Source organism: Anthonomus grandis, chromosome 15 (assembly GCF_022605725.1).
Source record: "Anthonomus grandis grandis chromosome 15, icAntGran1.3, whole genome shotgun sequence".
NCBI classification, from domain to species: domain Eukaryota; kingdom Metazoa; phylum Arthropoda; class Insecta; order Coleoptera; family Curculionidae; genus Anthonomus; species Anthonomus grandis.
Genome location: NC_065560.1, coordinates 6,929,513 through 6,951,135, shown reverse-complemented (window position 1 = coordinate 6,951,135; position 21,623 = coordinate 6,929,513). Strand labels below are relative to the sequence as shown.

The 21,623-nt window shown below is 30.0% G+C and overlaps 1 protein-coding gene across 5 annotated transcripts in view; it reads right to left on the bottom strand.

Annotated features, from left to right (window-relative positions):
* Positions 1–21,623, bottom strand: part of LOC126745356 (PR domain zinc finger protein 1) — a 65,164-nt gene that overhangs the window by 19,195 nt on the left and 24,346 nt on the right. The window contains exons 1-3 of one of the 5 annotated variants that reach the window (XM_050453162.1): positions 16,045–16,237; positions 673–725; positions 292–480 (exon numbers count right to left, since the gene is read on the bottom strand). In XM_050453162.1, coding sequence (XP_050309119.1) covers positions 292–480; positions 673–681 — 198 coding nt within the window. In that variant the 5' untranslated portion in view covers positions 682–725; positions 16,045–16,237. Of the gene's footprint in view, positions 1–291; positions 481–672; positions 726–10,132; positions 10,471–15,919; positions 16,003–16,044; positions 16,238–21,623 lie in introns of those variants that run through there. The other 4 variants (XM_050453164.1, XM_050453160.1, XM_050453161.1 and 1 more) reach the window with 4 other exon arrangements.

Here is a 21,623-nt window from a genome sequence, read left to right as displayed (position 1 = left end):
TTATTTGGATTGGAAGTTTTATAACATTTTTGTTTATTATTAGGATCTGAGATATCGTTGACGTCCATTCTTAGTTAGCCACCCGGTACATATTCAATACAAGCTTTCTCCTCCTTTTTTTTGTAAATTTTAATCTACAAAACGTGTCATTTCCCGCCCTGAAGATGGCCTAAATAAAGACCGAAAAGTCGGCATTTCTTCTGAAATAAAACCAGTTTTATTTAAAGTTCTTAATCTGGAACACCTTCAGTCCATTCGTCGAAATGTTTTTAAGGCGATATAGTTACTTACGTCCGATAGGGCGTTCGAGGGCTTTAGCACCAAATTTCTAGGTAAAGTAGCCTCGGCCCTATTGAGCGATTCCGGTTCAACCGGAAGATCAGGTACAATGTAAGTCGTATGTTGTTCAAATTCTTCTTCGCTGATCGAGGTTGGATCAAGGGAGTTGGCATTGGCTGCCGCCGGATCAACCATCGTATCCTGAAAAAGGACGAAGGTATTATTGAGTGGCGAAGATTTAGAGGATTTATTTGGATTTGAACGTTTTGAGATATTTGTGCATCTAGTTTGGAAGTTTTGGATGTTGAAGTTTGCTGTATCTAAATGATTCCGATCAGATTATATATTTGTTAGAAACTTTATTGTGTTTTAATTTTTTTTTTTAGTACTTACCCCTATCATGTCTCTCCAAGTGGGATTAAGCGTGTCTTTGGAACATTTGAGACCTAAAACAAAGAAAACAAGATTAGCACTCAATTACAATTAACATGTTGGAATGAAGTTTTATTTTATCTAAATAAGGTCTAAATTTCAACTGCCCTAAGAGAGCGTTTCAGACGTCATCTATGACATAAATATGTAATATGATATCGTTTGACTCCTATCTATGATTACTAAACTGAGTCTAAAAAATCAGGTATAATTTAATATAGTAGTATAAAATGATATAGGTGATACTCTACTAAATATATAACAGTATAAAGTTTATTATGTAAATCTCTGCCAGCAGAGTCAATATGTAAGCATACATACATTTGATCTTTTTTACTTTCATCTTATTCCTCCTCTAAAAAATGAACGTTGATTGAAAAGATTTTTAATGATCAAACATTTAATTATCCTCATTTTACTCTTTCAAATTGTAGATGCATTTTCAAATAAAAATCCAAAAAATATTTACCTATTACGTTTAGATGAACTACTAAAATTTTCACTTGAATGAAATAAGGCAAAAACAAAACGGTTTTTACCCAAATCAGTATAGGTTTATGAGAGAAAGATCCACAATGCATGGAATAGAGAGGATAAAGCAGAAAAAAAATCTAGGAAGATGAATAATTCATCAAAATGCTTTTATGTTGGCGACTGTAAGAAATGCGATCAACTGCGCATCGTAGGAGCTGACCATAAAGGAGCTACGGCTGTGGAATGTAAGTATCTACTTAATCAACTTATATAAAAATTAAATTCTCCTGAAGATGCTATCATCATTAGAGAAACACGTGTCAAGAGTAAAATAAAGAGTCCTCTCTAATCTTGTGGAATATGTGTTATGAAAGAAGCTACTAGATGTCGCTGTAGTAAAATGAACGAAACTAGTATGCCATTCCGATGACCAAAGATAAGCGAAACCCAATTTGAGGTTTAGTTTTGTGGATAATATTCTTGACGTATCTCTGTAAAAAGAAGTCCAATGATGTCACGTTTGGGGTTCGTGCTGGCCATTCCATCAACCTTCGTTTTCCTATCCACCGATTTGGAAATATTCGGTTGGGCTACTACCGGACATTGATTTACTAATGGGGTGGTGCTTCATATTACTGAAATTATATAATATTAGCTGAAATAAGTTTGTCAAAGTTGGCATAACATTATTTTTTTGAAGCAGTGTTAAATAATTATCACCATTCAAATTGCTATCGATGAACACAGAACCTATGATATTACCTCCAATGATTTCTGCCCAAACATTGACCTTGCCAATAGTGGCAACTCTGTCGACTTAATGGAAGTAGAATAACTATTTTTTTTATATATTGGGTTTTACGTAGATGGCCCCAAGAAATCTTTATCTACCTACACCATTTTACCATACATCAGAGGACCAGCAGATTTAAAATGAAGAGTAATACCATAATGAATTGAACACCAGCGTCAAGTGGAGCTATATAAGTCAGCGAACAGTTTCGATGGAGGCTATAATGGTTGTCTTTGCATCTCCTTGCGAAGGAATTCATAGAAAAATAGCTAATAGAAAAGCTGACTTCTTCCTACGGACCTACAAACTTGAAGAAGTACTTTTTTTACCCAGATACTGACAAGACATGGAAGTGTTGAAAGCTGAAGCTTGAAGCCACATCCTTCAATGTCGTAGGTGTAAAGTCCGATGAAACAGAGTGCACTCAATAACTAAAAATATAACAGACAAAATACACCTTCCAGGAAGTAATTTTGGAAGCAATTGCAAGAATGTCTAGCAATATAATGTCCACGAAAGAGGAACAGTAAAGAGAAGAATCGAGCAAAACCGAATAGAGGCGGTTTAAGGTGTTTTTAATGGGTGATACTGGACCAACTGAGTTACACACTCCGTTTTGGTATGAACCAACTATCACTCAAGTTTCTGATGCTCTTTTAAACAAGAAAATCAAAAACTTAAGTGAACCTGCAATAGTTGCTAAGTCAGAGGAAATAAATGGAGTTGTTGAAGTGAAAAACTAGACATTTCTGTTACAGGATCGCGTAGAAAAGAAGGAAAGGATGACGAATAAAATTCTTGATATGATGGAGGAAAGAAGACAACATAAATGCAAAAATCCAATGCGGTACCGAGAAAAAATTCGCAATATTAAAACAAAGATAAAGGAAACGAAGGAACTCTGGCTGAAGAAAAACTGCAGTGAAATCAAAAAATGCGACAAAAAAATTAAGTGAACCTGCAATAGACACAGTTGCTAAGTTAGAGGAAATAAAAGGAGCTGTTGAAGTGAAAAACTAGACATTTATGTTACAGGATCGCGTAGAAAAGAAGGAAAGGATGACGAATAAAATTCTTGATATAATGGAGGAAAGAAGACAACATAAATGAAAAAATCCAATGAGGTACCGAGAAAAAATTCGGAATATTAAAACAAAGATAAAGGAAACGAAGGAACTCTGGCTGAAGGAAAAATGCAGTGAAATCTGTTAGATTTAGAAGACGACTTAAAGCTCATTGATACATGGAAATATTACAAACAACGACTTTTTAATGATGAACATAGATTGAGAAAAAACCAAGATGACTGGATCTGAACTAGGGTCTGAAGTGGAAAAAACCACTTCATCTTTAAAAATGATAAAACACCAGGTCCACACCAGAATTATAACTGTTAATTTAAGAAGTTGAAAGATGTGAATCAACTCACAGTGCTTGAATTTATTATTATACAACGATTTGAAGCAGTGATAAGAAACAATTATTGGCCTTAACAAAATTAATATCCTATTATGAAAATCCTGATTGGGTTTAGATATGATTTTAATATGTCAGTCTTTGACGACTTATTCAGAAATATAGACGCTGATTTACGCCTAACTATGCGTTATGCCGAATAACGCATTTTTTAAAATAGTTCATACATTTCTATCTAAATACATGTGTCACAATCGAATAAAAACTAGACAAAAAAAATTCATTTCAATTTCTCTCCGCACTAATTTTAGTGCAAGGCCATAGATGCATGCATATGTGCTGACGGTTCCTGACGTCATAGCGTCAGTGCAGTCCATATCGATCCTTATCTATATAAAACTATTTATTTATTGTTTTTTTCCTATAAATTAGGCTGTTGCGAAGGCGACGTGGTAAACACTACTTGATCCAAGGTTACGGTAATTTTTTCTTCTCAAATTTTCTAACTGCGAAAAACATTCGATGCTATCGCATTAATTGCTTTATAAACACTACTCGAATGATAATAAGGTTCAAAAAAATGTTCTACTATCGTTGTTTGTGTAGTATTTTGATGAATTAAATAAACTAACCTACACCACTTATCTAGTTAGTAACTACTGTAGACAATGCGCATTTGGAAATTTGTCAAGGTTATGAAAGGTTAGAAGTATCAATTTTACTTTTCACTTTAAGGTTTTCTAATAATAAAATTCCGCGTTAGCGATAGTAGTTCAGCCAAAATATTTGACTGGTTAAGTTAATAATTAAAAATTAAAAGTCCTTTATTAAAATGAGGAATAGTGTATTTAAATAAGCACTTAACTAGACTAAGTAAGCAATTATAGGTTAATCAATATTGAATATTTGCGATGATAAAAATTATGTTAAAGAAATTTTTGAAAATTTTTAATTAAAATTTGAATTTTTAAGTTTTCTCGTTTTTGCCATGCCTCAAAAATTTCAATTAACTTTTTGCTATTTTAGTCACGAATTTTTTTTGTGAAAATCTTGTTATTTTTCGTTTTTTAATTTTTTCCAAAATTATGAATTTCTTGCATTATCTAGACACAAAAATTTCCTCAAGTCAAGAAATGTAGATGCCTTTACAGAAACAAGGTTAACGTGCTCAATAAGTCTCTCATTTAAAATAGCCCTCAAGGCACAAATGAAGGTGATATACTCTAAAGGTGGTCCGTTTAGTGTGTAGTTTGTCTCAATTTTACAAACCGTACGTAAGAAACCTGTATAAAAACACTTTTTCTCATTTAAGTGACGTTTATTTTTATTGCACCAAATATGTAGACGATCCAAGTCAGCCTGCAACAACGCTTGATTCTTTAAACTATCAACAATTCTCCGCAATTTCATCAGACAACATTAGGCATTTAGTATTTCTAAAACAAGCTATATTTCTAAACAAATTTAAGAGAGATGTATCGCCACCTTGAGGAACACCTGAGCTGACAATAATAGTATCAGATAAATGGCAGCCAATTTTGACCATTTATGACTTCGACCAGGTAGATGGTTTTTTAACCACCAACTTAGCATGAAAACCCTCCAAAAGAATTTGATGATCAACACGATGGAATGCCTTGGAAAAATCTGTATATTAGGCCTCGATATGTTTACGATTCTCGAATTGACCAATTAAATCAGACTGAAAGCAAATCAAATTTGTTGTTGTCAATGTTGTGGTACTGAAAATAGAACAAGAAATATTAGAAAAAATCAGAGATAAATTTTAACTGAAGAAGTAGTTGAAGGATACTTAAAAGAAAATTAATAAATGAGTAAAACTGATGAAAAGTAAGTATTGTAATGATCTTAACCGCCGCAAATATACCAACTGTTCTCCAGCATTCGGGAATGATCTTGATAGATCTAGAGTATAACTAGCGACATCTCGGGGCCCACATGAAATGTAAACCAGTGTTTCCAAACCTAGGAATATTGGCGGGACTTTTAAATTGAAATAAACAGTATAAAATAAATACAGTGTAAATAAGTGTACAATTTATTTGAAAAAACTTGGGATCTGGTGGATTATTGAGAAAAATACAAAAAAGCCAAAGATATGGAAATTGAAAGTACCCTACTACTCTTTAGAAACAAGTATAATATTGCAGTATGGTCTATATATCGTTTTTACTTTTACTTATTTTAATCACTAATGTTTTAACTTTTATTTAGAATTTCTTTGGACTAATTAATTTAAAAAAATAACTGCAGTTTATTATCGTGATCCGTTAATCTAAACTCTAGTTTCTAGTTTCTCATTCTCATAGGCATATTTGCTATTCTAATTGGTAAGCTTCTCTTGAATTACGAGACAGTTTTACTACTAGGTCTTTGAAAATATGAAAATATTGAAAATATCGTATGGTATTGCAACGAAAGTTTGCTTAAAGTTAATCTTAAAAACTCTACCATACCAAATTTAGGAAGATAAAAATAAGTAAACTTTCGTTGTAATACTATACGCTCCAATATTGACAAGAGGCTTTGATGGGGTTTTTAAAGACTTAGGTCTAAGAATGGTCTCTCAAAGTTCGTCTAAATTACAAAATCTTTTAGGAAACACAAAAGAAAAAATAAAGACCAATGAGAAGTCTGGGATCTATGAAATTAATTGCAACAATTGTGATAAAAAGTGCATAGGACAAACTAGAGAATGATTAATTAATGTCAGATTTACAGAACATGTAATTCATGAGAATAACCTTTCTACCCCGAAGTGATGTATGTGAAATATAAAAGAGTTGAAAAGTCAAATGTGGCTGAACATGTTTTGAATACTGGTCACTTTATAGGGATAGACAACTTAAAATTACTTAAGCCAGTTATTAACAATAAAAAATTATAATATTCAGAAATCAAGAAAACATTGATACAACAGGGATAAAAGTCCACTCCCTTATAGTCAATTATATTATTTAGTTAGTGTTTAAGAATTGTTCGACCATGATTAATTTTCCGCTATTAGTTCCATCATTAGTATATAAAGCCCTTTGTAGGTAGTTTTAATTTAGTTTTAATCTTTTCCCGAAGATGCTAACGTCGAAACACGTGTCGACAGTAAAAGTACAAGTCAATTTCTCAATTTTCTGCGAATAAGATGTACCATAGGAAAAATTGAATCGAATATTCCTGCTGCCAATCAGAAAGAAAGTTCCTTTAAGAAGAAATAAAAAGCGAATAAATATATTAAGTTCAATGATCAATTCGGAAAAAGAAGAGAGTGAAATAAAAGTGAAAAATTAATTGTAATGAAAAATTAATTAAATACATATGCCATACAACTCAATTTCCCATTTATGGGAGTAGATATTCAAATCTCCTACGTGTTTGAGTTTGTTTTAACAAAAAGACCATTGGATATAAAAATACTAAAACTTTAGATAACTGCCTTTTTTATGAGTGTGTATGTTTGCAGAAAATCTCTCAAATTAATGGTCTTTCATTGTTGTCCGATACCTAACTTCCACTTCTGTTATTACATTGTTAGGTCTCTGGTACTCATGGCTTTCTTTATGCTTTTCTGTTTAAATTTTTTCCAGTCTCCCTCTTTTTTTGCGATTAGGTCGTAACTATTTCATTGCAATTTTGGGCAGTTTCTTCCAACTTTTGGACATGTCTGTACCATATCAGCTGTTTTTCCATCTATTCTCATTCGTTGTCGTACATCGTCCTTTTGGATTCTATCTCTTCTTGATATTTAGTTTAGCTTTACGTTTTCTTCGATTTTGTTTCGTTATTCTCCTTGTCATTGTTCTATAAGTTATGGTTCTGCTTCTATGAAGAGACATTTTATTTTCTGTATATTGATTTCCAGTCCTCAGTTATTACACATTTCCTGCAACTTTCGCGCCGTATATTGTAAGTCGTCTCTATCGTTTGCTATAATAACTTGGTCGTCAGCAAATTATCTTCCATTTCGTTCTTTCCATTGCCTTTCTCTTCCATTGGTACAGAGTTCGCACTACATAGATCTTAAAGAATGTGGGTGATACACAACGGCATTGGCATAAGCGTTTGTCTGCAGGAAACTTCTCTACAGATTTTTGAGAACTTTTACAATAAAGTGTCTAAGATTGGTTTCCTGCAAAACTTTTCACAATGTCTTGACAAAGATTGTATTAAAGGCTTTCTTGAGATTTATTCTATAAATATCATATCATATCATCAAAAAATTGAAGATGTAACGTTATTAAAAACCTTGCTAAATAAGGTTTAATAGACAAGGAAGGAAGGGCGTTGATCGTAATGAAGTGAATAAAAAAGAAAATATGGTAGATGATGCAATAAAGAAGAAGGACGATAATGATCAAGATAAAACTCTGACTAACAATATAGTTTAACAAAATGTTATGCATTAAGATAACAAGATGCAACAATCATTATTTCATTACCGAATTTAGCAGTACAAAATGGTATAATATTTATTTTTTGAGTTAAGTTTTTGAAAATCAAGTCCAAGAGAAAGGACAGTTCTAGGTAACTTGGGTCATAATTTTACTTGTAGTGCTCGGATTGGCTTCATTTTTGATTTAGAACTTTTTTTGGAAAGTTGTTTAGCTGCCGTTGGAAAAATCATAAAAACAGATGCATCAGAACCATTTTTATCCAAGTTTTTGGAAATCAAGTCTATGGGGAATGGCAGTTCTAGGTAACTTAAATCATACCTCCATTTGTAGTGCTCGGATCATCATGATTTATGCTTTAAAACTTTCTTTGGAATGTTCTTTAGCTTTAGTTGAAAAAATCATAACAATTCATGTATTAGAAGCGTTTTTATTCAAGTTTTTGAAAATCAAGTCCAAGCGAAAGGGCAATTCTAGGTAACTTGGGTTATAATTCTACTTGTAGTACTCGGATCGGCTTGATTTTTATTTTAAGACTTTCTTTGAGAAGTTCTTTAGCTTCTATTGAAAAAATCATAAAAATCCATGCTTCAGAACTATTTTTATCCAAGTTTTGGAAATCAAGTTTATGGGGAAAGACAGTTCTAGGTAACTTGAATCATAACTCCACTTGCAGTGCTCCGATCGTTGTGATTTATATTTTAAAACTGTCTTTGAAATGTTCCTTAGCTTCAGTTGAAAAAATCATAAAAATCCATGTATTAAAAGCGTTTTTATTAAAGTTTTTGAAAATCAAGTCCAAGAGAAAGGACAGTTCTAGGTAACTTGGGTCATAATTCTACTTGTAGTGCTCAGATTGGCTTGATTTTTGATTTAAACCTTTCTTTGGAAAGTTCTTTAGCTTTCATTGGAAAAATCATAAAAACCGATGAATCAAAACCATTTTTATTTAAGTTTTTGGGAAACAATTCTATGGGGAAAGACAGTTCTAGGTAACTTGAATCATAATTTTACTTGTAGTATTCAGATTGACTTGATTTTTAATTTAAAACTTTTTCTTAAAAGTTCTTTAGCTTCCATTGAAAAAATCATAAAAACCGATGCATCAGAACTATTTTTTATCCAAGTTTTTGGAAAACAAGTCTATGGGGAAAGACAGTTCTAGGTAACTTGAATCATAACTCCACTTGTGGTGCTCGGATCGCCGTGACTGATATTTTAAAACTTTCTTTGGAATGTTCTTTAGCTTCAACTGAAAAAATCATAAAAATCCATTTATTAGAAACGTTTTTATTCAGGTTTTCAAAAATCAAGTCCAAGAGAAAGGACAGTTCTAGGTAACTTAATGTCATAACTCCACTTGTAGTGCTCGCATCGCCGTGATTTATGTTTTAAAATTTTCTTTGGATGTTTTTTAGCTTCTGTTCAAGAAGCTAAAGGAAATCAAGGACCAACAGGCTAAATGGAGAAACTCCTATAGGAGAATAAACAAAGAGCAGCAATGGCTTTAGTATATTATATTGAAAATATTGATTATTTTATTTATTGTAGAGCTAATTATTATTCGAGAAGATCAAGAGTAAGTAAGAATTGAAATTCAAGATGTTCTAGCTTCGTTAAAAATCTTTCAAAATAAGGAATAAACAATCTGCAACTATACTCAAAAAAAGGAAGACTCTTAAAGACAATGGATAAGAATGGATACAACTTAGTATTACTTACCTTTTTTTGAGGAAAATAATCCAGTAATAATCAAGAATTGAAATACGAATACTATTAATACATTTTTATAAAAAATATATTTTTCTAATGTCTTAAGAAATTTTTTTTGCACAAAAATCTAAATATCACATCAATGCTTAAAATAGAAAAATGATAAGGAAATTGCATACATATTGAACCCTTTTGAGCACTTTGGTTTATTAACATAAAAATGGTCCCAAAATCGATAAGTGTTACAAAGAAACCTCTGGATCTAATAAAAAGCCATTAACTACTTTATTAATGTAAAAATAATCTAAAATATGAAAGTCTCTCTTTCAGTATGAAGGACATACTAGAAATTTGGTTAAACTATTAAAATACAGGCTAAATATTGTGCACTTTTTATCAAAATGGCAACGCTCGTTTGAGCACTATGTTTAGGTTGGCATATCTCAGTTTTATTGTTATAACGCAGCCAACTAATATAATTTAAAAAAAAAATTATGCATCTCCGCGTCTGTTCTATAAATAAGCACTATTTATTCTCCGCATGCACTTGGATCAACCTTGCCTTGAACTTGAAAATTCACTTTTTAATACCCGGTAACCTATTTTACAGGATGTTTACCTTCCAGCACGGATTCCGATAAATAAACCACGTACATTTCCATAGTTTTTTTTCAGATGCACCCGGATATTATGCAACTGCCAGTGAATTTTCGCATTTTTTTTTCGTTCTTTGGGCCCCCCCGAGCTTTGCTAGAAAAGGTCAAAGTTCGGGACTGATTTTTAGGCCACCAAACGTGTTTGCACCGATTTGTTTTAAACAGTTATGACCCGCGGACACCATAAATGTAAAATCTGGAGAAAATGCACGAAAAAAACTAGTGAAAACCAGGAAAACTGGAGAAAACTCGGTGAAACTTAACCGATATGCGCTCTTCGGTTGCGGCCGCCATTTTGAATTTTCACTTTTCATCGTATCGAGCGTTCAAGTGAAGGCTGCATGGACGATGTGGGGGGTTAAAGGGGGACATTGCGTTGGTGCTAGTTGAACTAGCTTAACTAGGATAATTATAATAAAACTTTATTTATTTACCATTGAACTAATGCAAGATCTCGACCGCTTGTAAAGGATTTACACGTTAACAAAAAGGGTTTGTTAGAATATTTAGTTGCAAGTATGAAGTTATATAATTTAGCCACTTTAAATAAAGAAGTTTCGGAAGTTAATTTTCAGATTTGATGAGTGTTTAATTATTACTTTAGTGAAAAAGCTGCCCTTTAAATTGTTGTCTTAATGTGCTATTTTTTTTAAAACTGATTCTGTGGTTCTTTATGGAATCATGTTTGGCTTTTATTCTCGGATTTATATTTTTTGTTTTTTCTTTTAAATTATTAATTTATTATTATTTGCCTCTTTGGGTTGTAATTTTTTAAGTGAAATAATAATAATATAATTATTTAGAATAATATAATTTTTTATTTAAAAAGACTGGAGTAGCAATGAAATTGCAAGAATTATTAACACAAAAAGTAAGTAACACAAAAATAAAACTATCAAGCATTATTAGCAAAAAAAAAACAAAAATTTATTTATTTAATTTAGGTATAATATCTTATTTAAAGTAGTCCTTTATTTTCTCATAAAGAGACTTACTTTTTATAAAAAACTGCAAGTTTAGTCAGTCTCGAACTTATATTACGATAAATGATTAATTGGTAATACGTGTTTCGTCCCTAATAACATCATTAGACTTGATCAGTATGCGTAATCTATCGGTAGCGAGTCATCTTAAGTTGGATGTCTCTAAGAATGTAAATGTTAGAAACTGTTGATCAGGTCTGATGATGCCTTAAGGGTGAAACAGGTGTTACCAATTATTCATTTATATTACCATATATTCGAGACTTTGGCTCAACTTTATAATATAATATAAGTAAGTCCCTTTGATAGGCGACTACTTTCAATTTTTAGCTAAGATATTGAACCTAAATTAAATAAACAAATTTTAATTATATCAAATTTCATTTATAGCTTCCTAGTTTCCGATTTTGTTAAGTTTCTCTAAGGTATCCTTGGTAGTAAATAATAGTAGATAAATAAAATTTGTTTTCTTCTAGTTTGGCAATTTTTCTTACAAGTTGTATATTTTTTTTTAACATTTTTCAATTTTTTAAGTTTATTACTTGCTTAATAAATTCTCTTAAATCTTTTTTGCTTATTAAATTCGAGTCAATGCCCCTTCAATATAAAAATAATTTTATTAAGAAAAAATATAGAGTACCTTGTGACATAAACATAGGCTTTCAAAATAGATTGAGATATTATTGGCCAGAAAATGAAACTATTTAATATATTATACTATATTAAAAATAATAAATAAATTATTTAATTTTGAATATTCTTCAATTTTCAAAAACAAAAATTGTGGTTTGTAGTTTCGAAAACTCTCGAAGGAAAAACTCTGTGGCTTATAAAGCACCTAATTCTTAACATTTTCACACTAAACAATTTTTTTATTTGATTGAAATCAATGATTAATTAATGGAAAACGCATTTATTATGCATAACATAAATGGACATGGTTACCACAAAACCATAATCTACTTATACAGATATGAACTTGGATCTTGGGCAAGAGAATGTTTACTGTATTATTTTTATGACTGTCATCTGCACATCTCTAATCAAAAATCCTGACATAGTAGAAAAGTATTAATTACATTATCAGTTGTGTACAATTTAGTAGTGAGGTTAATTTTTTTACAATAATGATTCCAGTGGTAATGATTACAGCCTAATTCTTTGCTAAGGTAGTAGTTCAACTGCATTAATAGAAAATGATATCTGGTAAATACACCAAAGTGCAATGCCTCAGTAGCACATTTTAATGATACACATAAGAACAAATAAACAAGGTAAAATTTGTTCATTTAAAGAAATATGCTAAAAGAACTGTTCTATTCTAAAATATCATCGTAAGACTCAGGAAGTAAATACCATTCAAGTGAATTCTTAGTATTTTAAAAGACATGACGTCTAGTGTATAAATATTGAGGAAGTAATTATGTCATTTACAAGCCGTGAGCATCTCAATGAATGAATATGAACTCCTAGTTTTTTCCTTAAACCTTTTAATTTCGTTCTGCTCGTATTCCAATTTTGTTAGATCGTTTTATTTTTAAAAATAATTAATTATTAAAAATTTAAGAGTTAAATTAATTAGGCCCTTTATGTAGTGAATAAGACTATAAATTTCTTTTTTTTTTGTATGTTTGTCCTTTTAATTCATTTAATTTTTATTACAGCCTTTATAAATTTTTTTGAATTTAACAATTTTTTTATCATCTTATTTGTTTATTGAATTCCTATGTTGGTATATAATATGCTTTTTTTTAATGTAATAATATTATTAAAAAAATCTTTGACATAAATATATTAGCCATAAAAATACATTATTATCATGAAATATAATATAGGTAAAAACATAAAGACATTATTTAAATAAAATTTTTCTTGAATTTTAAAAAACATCAAAAATTGTGGTTGTAGGTTTTAAAAATTCCCGAAGAAAACTTATTGATTTATGAAACCCTTATTTTATACAATTTTACACTAAACAACTTTTTATTTTGATTGAAATCAATAATTAATTAAATGAAAAACACATTTTTTTATGCATAACAATATATAACAACAAATGGTCATGATCACCAGGAAACCACAATCTACTAAAGTACAGATATGAACTTATAAATAAGAGAAGAAGGACATGAATGAACCCCTAGTTTTTTTTCTCAACAGATATACTAATAGGTGGAATTCAATTAGGGGGTAACGTAAACTTGTCAGCAGTGCTTGCAAGGTTTGCTCACTATGTATTCCGTAAACCTAAGCTCCATGTTTAGACTTAAATTATTAATGTTGCTTGTGACATTCATTTGGGATTAATAATGACAATCAATAATTATCAAAAGCACGTTTGGTCCTTTGATAATTCAGTGGCAGTAGGTTTGACTCAAAGTAAAACATGATCTCCTAATATAGCAATCTATTTAGCAACCAGAAAGCACATATTGCAACTTGTCAACAATCGAACAGTTCTATATAAAAAAAGTGTAAGACAGATAACCCTATGCATTAATACTCATGAACGGAATACATATCAAGAATATCTCATAATCAAATCATAATATAAAAATTGCGGATAAAGTAAACGATGCTCAGGAATTACTGAATCTTATGGAATAAGCACAGGCTTAAGATTGAAAATTAATATAAAAAAACTAAGTTTATGGCCGTGAGCAAGACTAATATTCCACAAATTAGAATTCAGGTAAATGAGAAGAATATTAAACAAATGGTGCAATTGAAGTATCTGAGATATATGTTGAACTAAAATTGGGATCTAGAAAAAGAGAGTTGACGTAGAATAGAACAATTAAGAGCAACCTTGCTTAAACTCAAAAAAATGTAAACTTCAAACTAAGATACAGAACCCAAAAATGTTACGTTTGGTCAGTTGATATTAAAAATAAGTATTATAAGTAAAATGGGAACACTCATTATGTAGTGTCTGAGAAAAATGCTGAGAATATCATGGGTAGACCACATAAGAAATGAAGGGTAGAAATATGTAGAAGATATAAGAAAAATATAATTTTTAGAATATATTATAATAGGAGAACGCTATGAATTCCAGCTCCTTATATGTTAAGGTAACATCGAAATAGGAAAGAGAAGAATAGGAAGAAGGAAGCTTTTGTGGTTGCGGAATTTTAGACAATGGACGGGGATCAGTAGTTTTTTGCGAGTGACGCAAGAATTTGCATTACACTTGAAAAAGGGTTGACTCTAAAGACTACAATCATATTTTTGCGCAGATAATCAGTGGATTATCCTCTGCAAATAATGTGCATTTCTTTAAAAAATGAAAAGTGATAGCGAAGCACAGCTCACCACTTAATACTATATACAGAGTATTGAGTGTAGTGAGGCATTTAAAGCAGTTATATTTAATAAAAGAGTGGTTCCAAAAGTACATGGTCTGACCTAGAGATAGCGGTAGTAGTTTTAAAAATTATACTAAATATAATTAATATCAAAATATCAAGTTTGGAGATACCACGTTGTTTAATATTTGGTTGGTAGCCACATAGTGATAGAGTGAACGTTCTTAGTGAATTTATGTAAACAGAGAAAATTGGTCATCGTTATGTTTTACAATACTGTTATTTGAAATGCCTTAGTTTAACTAATAGAAAAGCTGAACTGTATTTTACTCTGGGTTAGTCTGCTTTTTCATTTAAAAAAGTAAAATAATGGGTAGTAGAGTTTAAATGAGATCGTACGAGTTTTGCCAAGACAAACATCCTAATGGTGGACTAAGCTGTACTGGATGATCGGTTACTGAAGGTCTGCATAGTAGGCATTTCGAAAAGTGTGATATTATCTAAAAAGCTGGGCACAAGGTGGGTGCCAAAATGTGGCAAAGAAGCAAAATTAGACCAACTTAATGCAAAGTTTGAGTGAAAAAATCAAGCAAAAACGGCCGCATTTGTTTGAGAAGGAAATGTTTTATCGAGACAATGCACCAGCTCACAAATCAGTTGTTGCCAAAATTAAAGTTTAAATTATCTCCTCATGCGGCCTATTTGCCAGATTTAGTCCTCTAGGATCATTTTCTGTTTCAAGCTTGATAAAGAGGCTGAGTGGTCAAAGATTTTTCAACGATGATAAAGTGATAACGACAGTCTGTGTTGATGTGCTAATTTCACTAGAAATTAGGTCAAAAGGGTTCAGATAGTAACACCGGTAATAACATTTGCTTAGTCAAAGTCAAAAACAGAAAATATAACGTTTTTGTATTAAATGCCTAGCATATTCTAAGTTATTTTAATAGTTTTAGCTTGGCACTTTTACTTCAAATAACAGCTTATCTTATAGGCCACACCTAAATTAGTGCAGTTCAAAAATTACCAGAAGATAAATTAAATTAAGCATTAAAGAACAGAACTGTAAGCCCCTTGCTAAAATGAAATGAAAAGCACCTCTAAATTGCTTTAACTTTTTAACCTTAATTAATTATTTAATAATTTATTAGTTCCATGCTATATTACGAATTAATAATTATTAAAAATTCTGTCCCTCGGTCTGTCTATATATTGATTTTTTTTTATTTCAGCCTTTTTGGCGAAGAGGTTTAAAAAATAATTTTATGAATCTGCTTTAATATATTTTAAATAATGAGCCTGTTCTGCGGTAAACCAAGTTCAAAACAATTTTCTCGAACCTCTTATTAAAAACTCATTATTTAAAAGATACTCCGCGAGTCAATTAAAGTAAAAAAAAAAACAAATACTACGAGTAAATGTCGCCAACCATTGACACCGCAATGACTCGTTAGATTACCCTCTTATGAATGAACTGCTGAATGAACGCCTCTTAGTAAAACCCACACATAGAAATAAGACATAAAATAAGGGGAAAGAACAAAACAAAAGCTCCACAGGTGGGTTACGCATTGACTCACGCACCTTTTCACGCACAATTCGAGCCGTTTGAAAACGATGCACTTTTTCGCACTCGGGTTAGATAATATAAAGTTTTCGGCGAATTTTCGCGCATTAATCTGAGATATCCGGTTCGGTTTGAGCAGGTCGGAAAAACTAAAGCGGGTTTCCATAACACTGTGTCGAATTCAGCGTCGCGATCGCGACTCCGACCTTACCCAACAATCCTGGTGTTTAGGCGAGCATCGGTTGCATTTTGGATAGTGATGGTGTGCAGCGCCGCACAGTGAAACGAATTCGATTAATGCGGTTAGACAAAAGATAGTTTTTTTTTTATATATGTATTTATTATCATTACTAGAAATAATTAATGAATTTTTCATAAAGTAGTAAGACGTTTATCAGTTATCAAGAAATTACAGCTACTAATCACAGAGTCTAAAACTTAGAAGGTATATATTTCAGTTTTTACATAATTAAAAAATTATTTAATATTATAAATCATCCAATTAATAATAATCAAATGATACAAAAACTCCACTAAATATTGAGTATTTGACCATGAATCAATAACAAAAAAAAGCTAATCATACAAAGTGACCAACAGACTATAATATGCAGATTTTCAGGGATATTCCTTATACAACAGAATCCCTGAATTTTTATGATCTCAACCAATCGGATTAGTTTGGAACCTTTAGGTCTTGTCTGTGAAGAACCATAAAGGAATTCTTAAAAAAAAACACAAATTATCAGGTCTACTTTAGTCAGGTAGATCTGGTCAGTCGAGAGGGCCAAAGTTTATATGCCAAGAATAAAAAACCAGTTGTTTGCTTCAAAGAACCATAATGTATTAGTAGTGTTGTATGTCAAATATCTGTCAAAATTTAATAATCGTATCCCAAATAAACCCCAAATACTAAATTTTAACCCAATCGGATCAATAGCAAAACAGTTATGTTAACAACAAAATATATTAATTGCATCCCTTTTTTAAAATAATACCCTTTTAAGTTATGCATATTTCCTAATATTTAATATTTTTATCATATAAAGATAAATAGTAAAGTTTTAGTTGTTTAAGTTGATTGTATTGGGTTCTTGTGCTAGTTGTAAGTTTATGTTTTAACAATAAATAAAACTGCTTTTTAACCAGGATAAAATAAAGCTAACTCTAGGAAAAAAAAATTAATCAAAGTGATGACAGATGACACAAAAAGTAATTTTTTTTTATCAGTTAACAAAAACAATATTTTATTTTGTTAAGAATTCCAAAAAGAGAAAAAGATGTACATGCCTGTATATATGATTTAGAAGAAAATTTAATCCAATAAAGATAAACCTAATCTCAAATTATTGAAAAAAAATTTTAGATAATTTCTTTAAATTAAAATTTGTAGGGTCAACCCTGTTTTAACTTAAATTGCGTTCCTTTACTATATATTTTATTAGAGTAAATAAAAGTTACACAAATTATTGTATCTAAACAGAAGTTTGATATAATCAAAAGAACTTGATCAAACAGGTTAGTAAGTTGGAAGGAAATCCAAATATCAACTCAATAGGACCAATAGCAAAAAAGTTATGATGGACATGTGACCCTAAAATGAATAATTTTAAAAACTAATTAATTATATCCTTAACAAATCTCAAATCCCAAAGTGCATAACTTTAAATAATTTTTTTATCAAAATCAAATTTTTCCATATCATGAAATCATAAAACTCCTAAATCCATATTTTAAATTAAATAGATCAATACGATCCACCGTGTATAAATGCGATTATTTTGCACCCGGTTTGAACTTGAAATGTGTGAAAAATACGGCATTTTTCGAAGACGTCAAAACTTTGCCGAATTTTCCTGGCCACAATACACAACTTCCCCAATTGATATGCACATATGCGAAAAGCACAGAGTTTTTCTGATTAGACAGTGCCTTTAATTAACAACTTCCGAATAATTTTCATTGAAAAGTTAACGAAACTGTGACACCCTTTAAAAAAAAAAAACATGCCGAGGCACCTCCTGTAAGCGGCCATAAAAAAACGGAGAAAATTCAGTTGTTTGAGAAAAACGTATTTTTTCCGTACTTGTACTATTGCTGGAATGCTGAAATCTTAGTATGTATTGTAAACAAATGTACAGGGACTCCGCAAATGAGTAAAATGCATAATTGCAAATATCTCAAAAACTACTAGTGTTAAAAGATTCTAATTACACGTAAACATTCGGGTTATTATAGTGGTTAAAACAAAAAAATTAAATTGTCCAGGTGGCGCCACTAATAATTAATTAAAGAAAATATGATTTTTGGATCGGACCTTCATGAAAAAAGTTCATTATTGTTCGCCCTGTAAAATTCACAAACATTTGTTTATAGGGTACTTTAAAGAGAAATAATAAAGCTTTTTTCTCTTAATAAACTTTTTGTTTCAAAAAAATTCAAAACACTTAAAATTCCAGAACTTTAAAAAAAACTTTTTTCAAAAAAAAAGCTTCAAATATGTAAATTTTCTTATAAAACTAAATCTTTTCACCGAAATATATTTTTTTTAAAATGATCTTGTAGCCTCTGAAGCAGTTTGAATTTTTTTTTACTCACTTTTGTTCGCTTATAATCACACTCACCCTATATTACCGATCTGGCTCAAACAGTATACAAATATGTTATTCGATATAGACTTTTTGGTCCAGAAATTTCAAGTTATTTGAAAACGTTAAAAATGAGATCTCACGATGAAATTAAATTCGACGCAATTTTTTATGAAATTTGGCCTTAAAGCAGTGCCGCTCCCGTCTGCAAAGTTCTAAAAATTTATTTTTTTGGGTTCCATCATGCTCAATATATTAGGAGACTATATGCCAAATTTCATCTTTTCGTCATCCATACAGCCAAAGATATGATTTTTTATTTGCCAAAAAACTCGAGTTTTGAGCAATTATATAATAATAATAATAATAATAATAATAATAATAATAATAATAATAATAATAATAATAATAATAATAATAATAATAATAATAATAATAATAATAATAATAATAATAATAATAATAATAATAATAATTTAAAAAATTATTCAAACATATTTATTTTATTGAAAAAGCTGAACATACCTAACGGGAACAGGATCAGGATATGAAAAAAAATATGAGGAGAGACACAAGGGAACTTATATGTATAATAATTTATGACAACATTTAAAGCTTTTCAGTAACAACAATTAAATTTTAATTACTTACATATCATAAATACTTGATACGGCAAATTGACTAGGCTACACTATTAAAACTAACCTTAAATAAGAGTCTAGGTCAATCTATCAAACCATTGAGCAATTTAAAAACAAAACATAAATGAAAATCGCATACGTTGTGTCCCTAGGATATTCAGTTTTAATATATCAAGCATATCAGTTCTCTGGTGGTTTTTAAATTTAATATTAAGTTTACACCAAATAAAACAAAAAACTTATTTTGAATGCGTTTCAGAGAAATAATTTAGTTTAATAAAATAAATATTGGGACACAAGAAAATGGCTTATTTAAGAATCCGGCTAATTGAAATTATGCAGTAGATGAGAGTCATCAAATAAATGTATTTTTTGAGAAGTCTGTTTTTCCCTATTTCATTCTCATCTCCCATACTCTTGTTTGTGGGTTTTCTGTATGCTGCTCACTGGAGACTGAGAAAATTTCAATATTCCTTGTCACAACTTAAATCAGTATAATTATGTCAGCATTACATTACTACTGACCTTAATAAAAGTCAGTTTAGCTTGTAGGTTTATTTAAATTTAACTTTGTATTTACTATTAAAACCATGTGATTAATTTGTACTTTTATTTTATTTTGATTATAATACTATGACTTAATTAAATTAAAATAATAGCAAGACGTAGAGCAACTCTTTTATCACTACCTATTTCATTTTAGGTGATTTAAAATTGATGAGATGCCGTCTCGTCTTTAAACATCAACTTCTTCTGATATAGTCACTATGTTTGATTTAAGAAGTACGTGTAACTACCGTAAGGTAAAAATAATTTTTTACTCATTCCTTTCTTGGGTAGAAATGGATGGTTATGAAAAGTACAGGAAATAATTGTTAGATAACTTTTTAGTGAAGAAACTCGTCTACTTTGATATTTATTTACAAAAGACTTCACAAATAAAAAAGACTAAACACAAAAACTAAAACCAAGAAATACTAACTCTAAACCTAGAAATAGAATTTAATTAAGATCTCTCGATACGCAAGCAACTTGTTAATTTCTCTTATTTTAATCTTAAATATATCAACCTCTTCTAAGACATTTAAAATATTATTGCAAATCTGTAAGTTATTATTTATTGGTACATAGTATGTAAAATAGACCTATATTACTTATTCTTAATCAAGTCCTTGGTACCTTAAAGAAAATGTATTTTATAAAATCATAGGCTCCTCTATATTATAGTATTATTTACGGAATACATGAACATATTTGCTTGATTTTATTTTCTAGTGCAGAACATTTGAAACTTAAATGTTTTCAATCATGTTTGAATGTTTAAGGCATATTTTAGATGTGGGCATTATACAGTTTAATGATGGTGCTAATCTTAAACTTATTACTGTTCTGCGTTATAAAACTCGTGAAGAATAAGCAAATTAAAAGCATTCTCCGAAAAACCATAATTAACAGTTTATTAGTAAGTACCTAAGCAATGATTTATCTTATCAAATGTCTCGAAATCAGCCTTTAACTCGATTGCCTGAGAGATTTATTTTTAAAGGATGCAAAGATTCGTAGTTATGGATTTGTCACTAATAGAACCGTGTACTTACAGGTTCATATAAATTATAAGGGATGTTTAAGATAACCCGTTTACGACGTTAATAGGCTTATAATATAACAAATAATTTTTCTTATTTGTTTTATAAAATAACGAAGTAGTTGATAAACTAGAGCTTTCGCTAAAAATTCATCAAAACCTTTATAAATATATGATGAAATTTCATCTGATTAAAAATCAATAAAACCTACAAAAGTTTTAAAAATATTTATATGTATAATTGCAAAGCCTTGGACAGTGTCAAGATTTCATTTATTGTACAAGTTCTTAATTCCAAAATGAATGTTTTATTAAAGAATATAAAGAAACTCATGATCTTCCATATGAAACTAAAATCAAAAAAATATATAAGTTATTAAAATATTTAGATTTTTCAATCCATTAAAAAACTACTTAATAACTCAAAAATCGCTGTATATATAAAAAAAAGATTAATGAGTTTTTTGCTTAAGAACCTCTTTTTTTATAAGAGCAGCTTTCAAATAAAAATTCATTAAAGCTAATTTCATTTATTCCTTTTTTGCGTTTTAGATTTAACTCCACCTAAGTATTTTGCCTTGTTTTAATTTCTTTGGTACTTTATTAATATAATTTAGAATAATAAACTTATTTAATAGGAATTTTCCAATCAAAAACTTTTATCCTACCTATTATACCTTAAACTTAAATTTCTATATTACTTGATTTTTAAAGATACCTTTTTGTTTACACAATTTTTTCTTTAAAAAAGTGCCATTTAAAAATTTAAGTTAAAATTAATT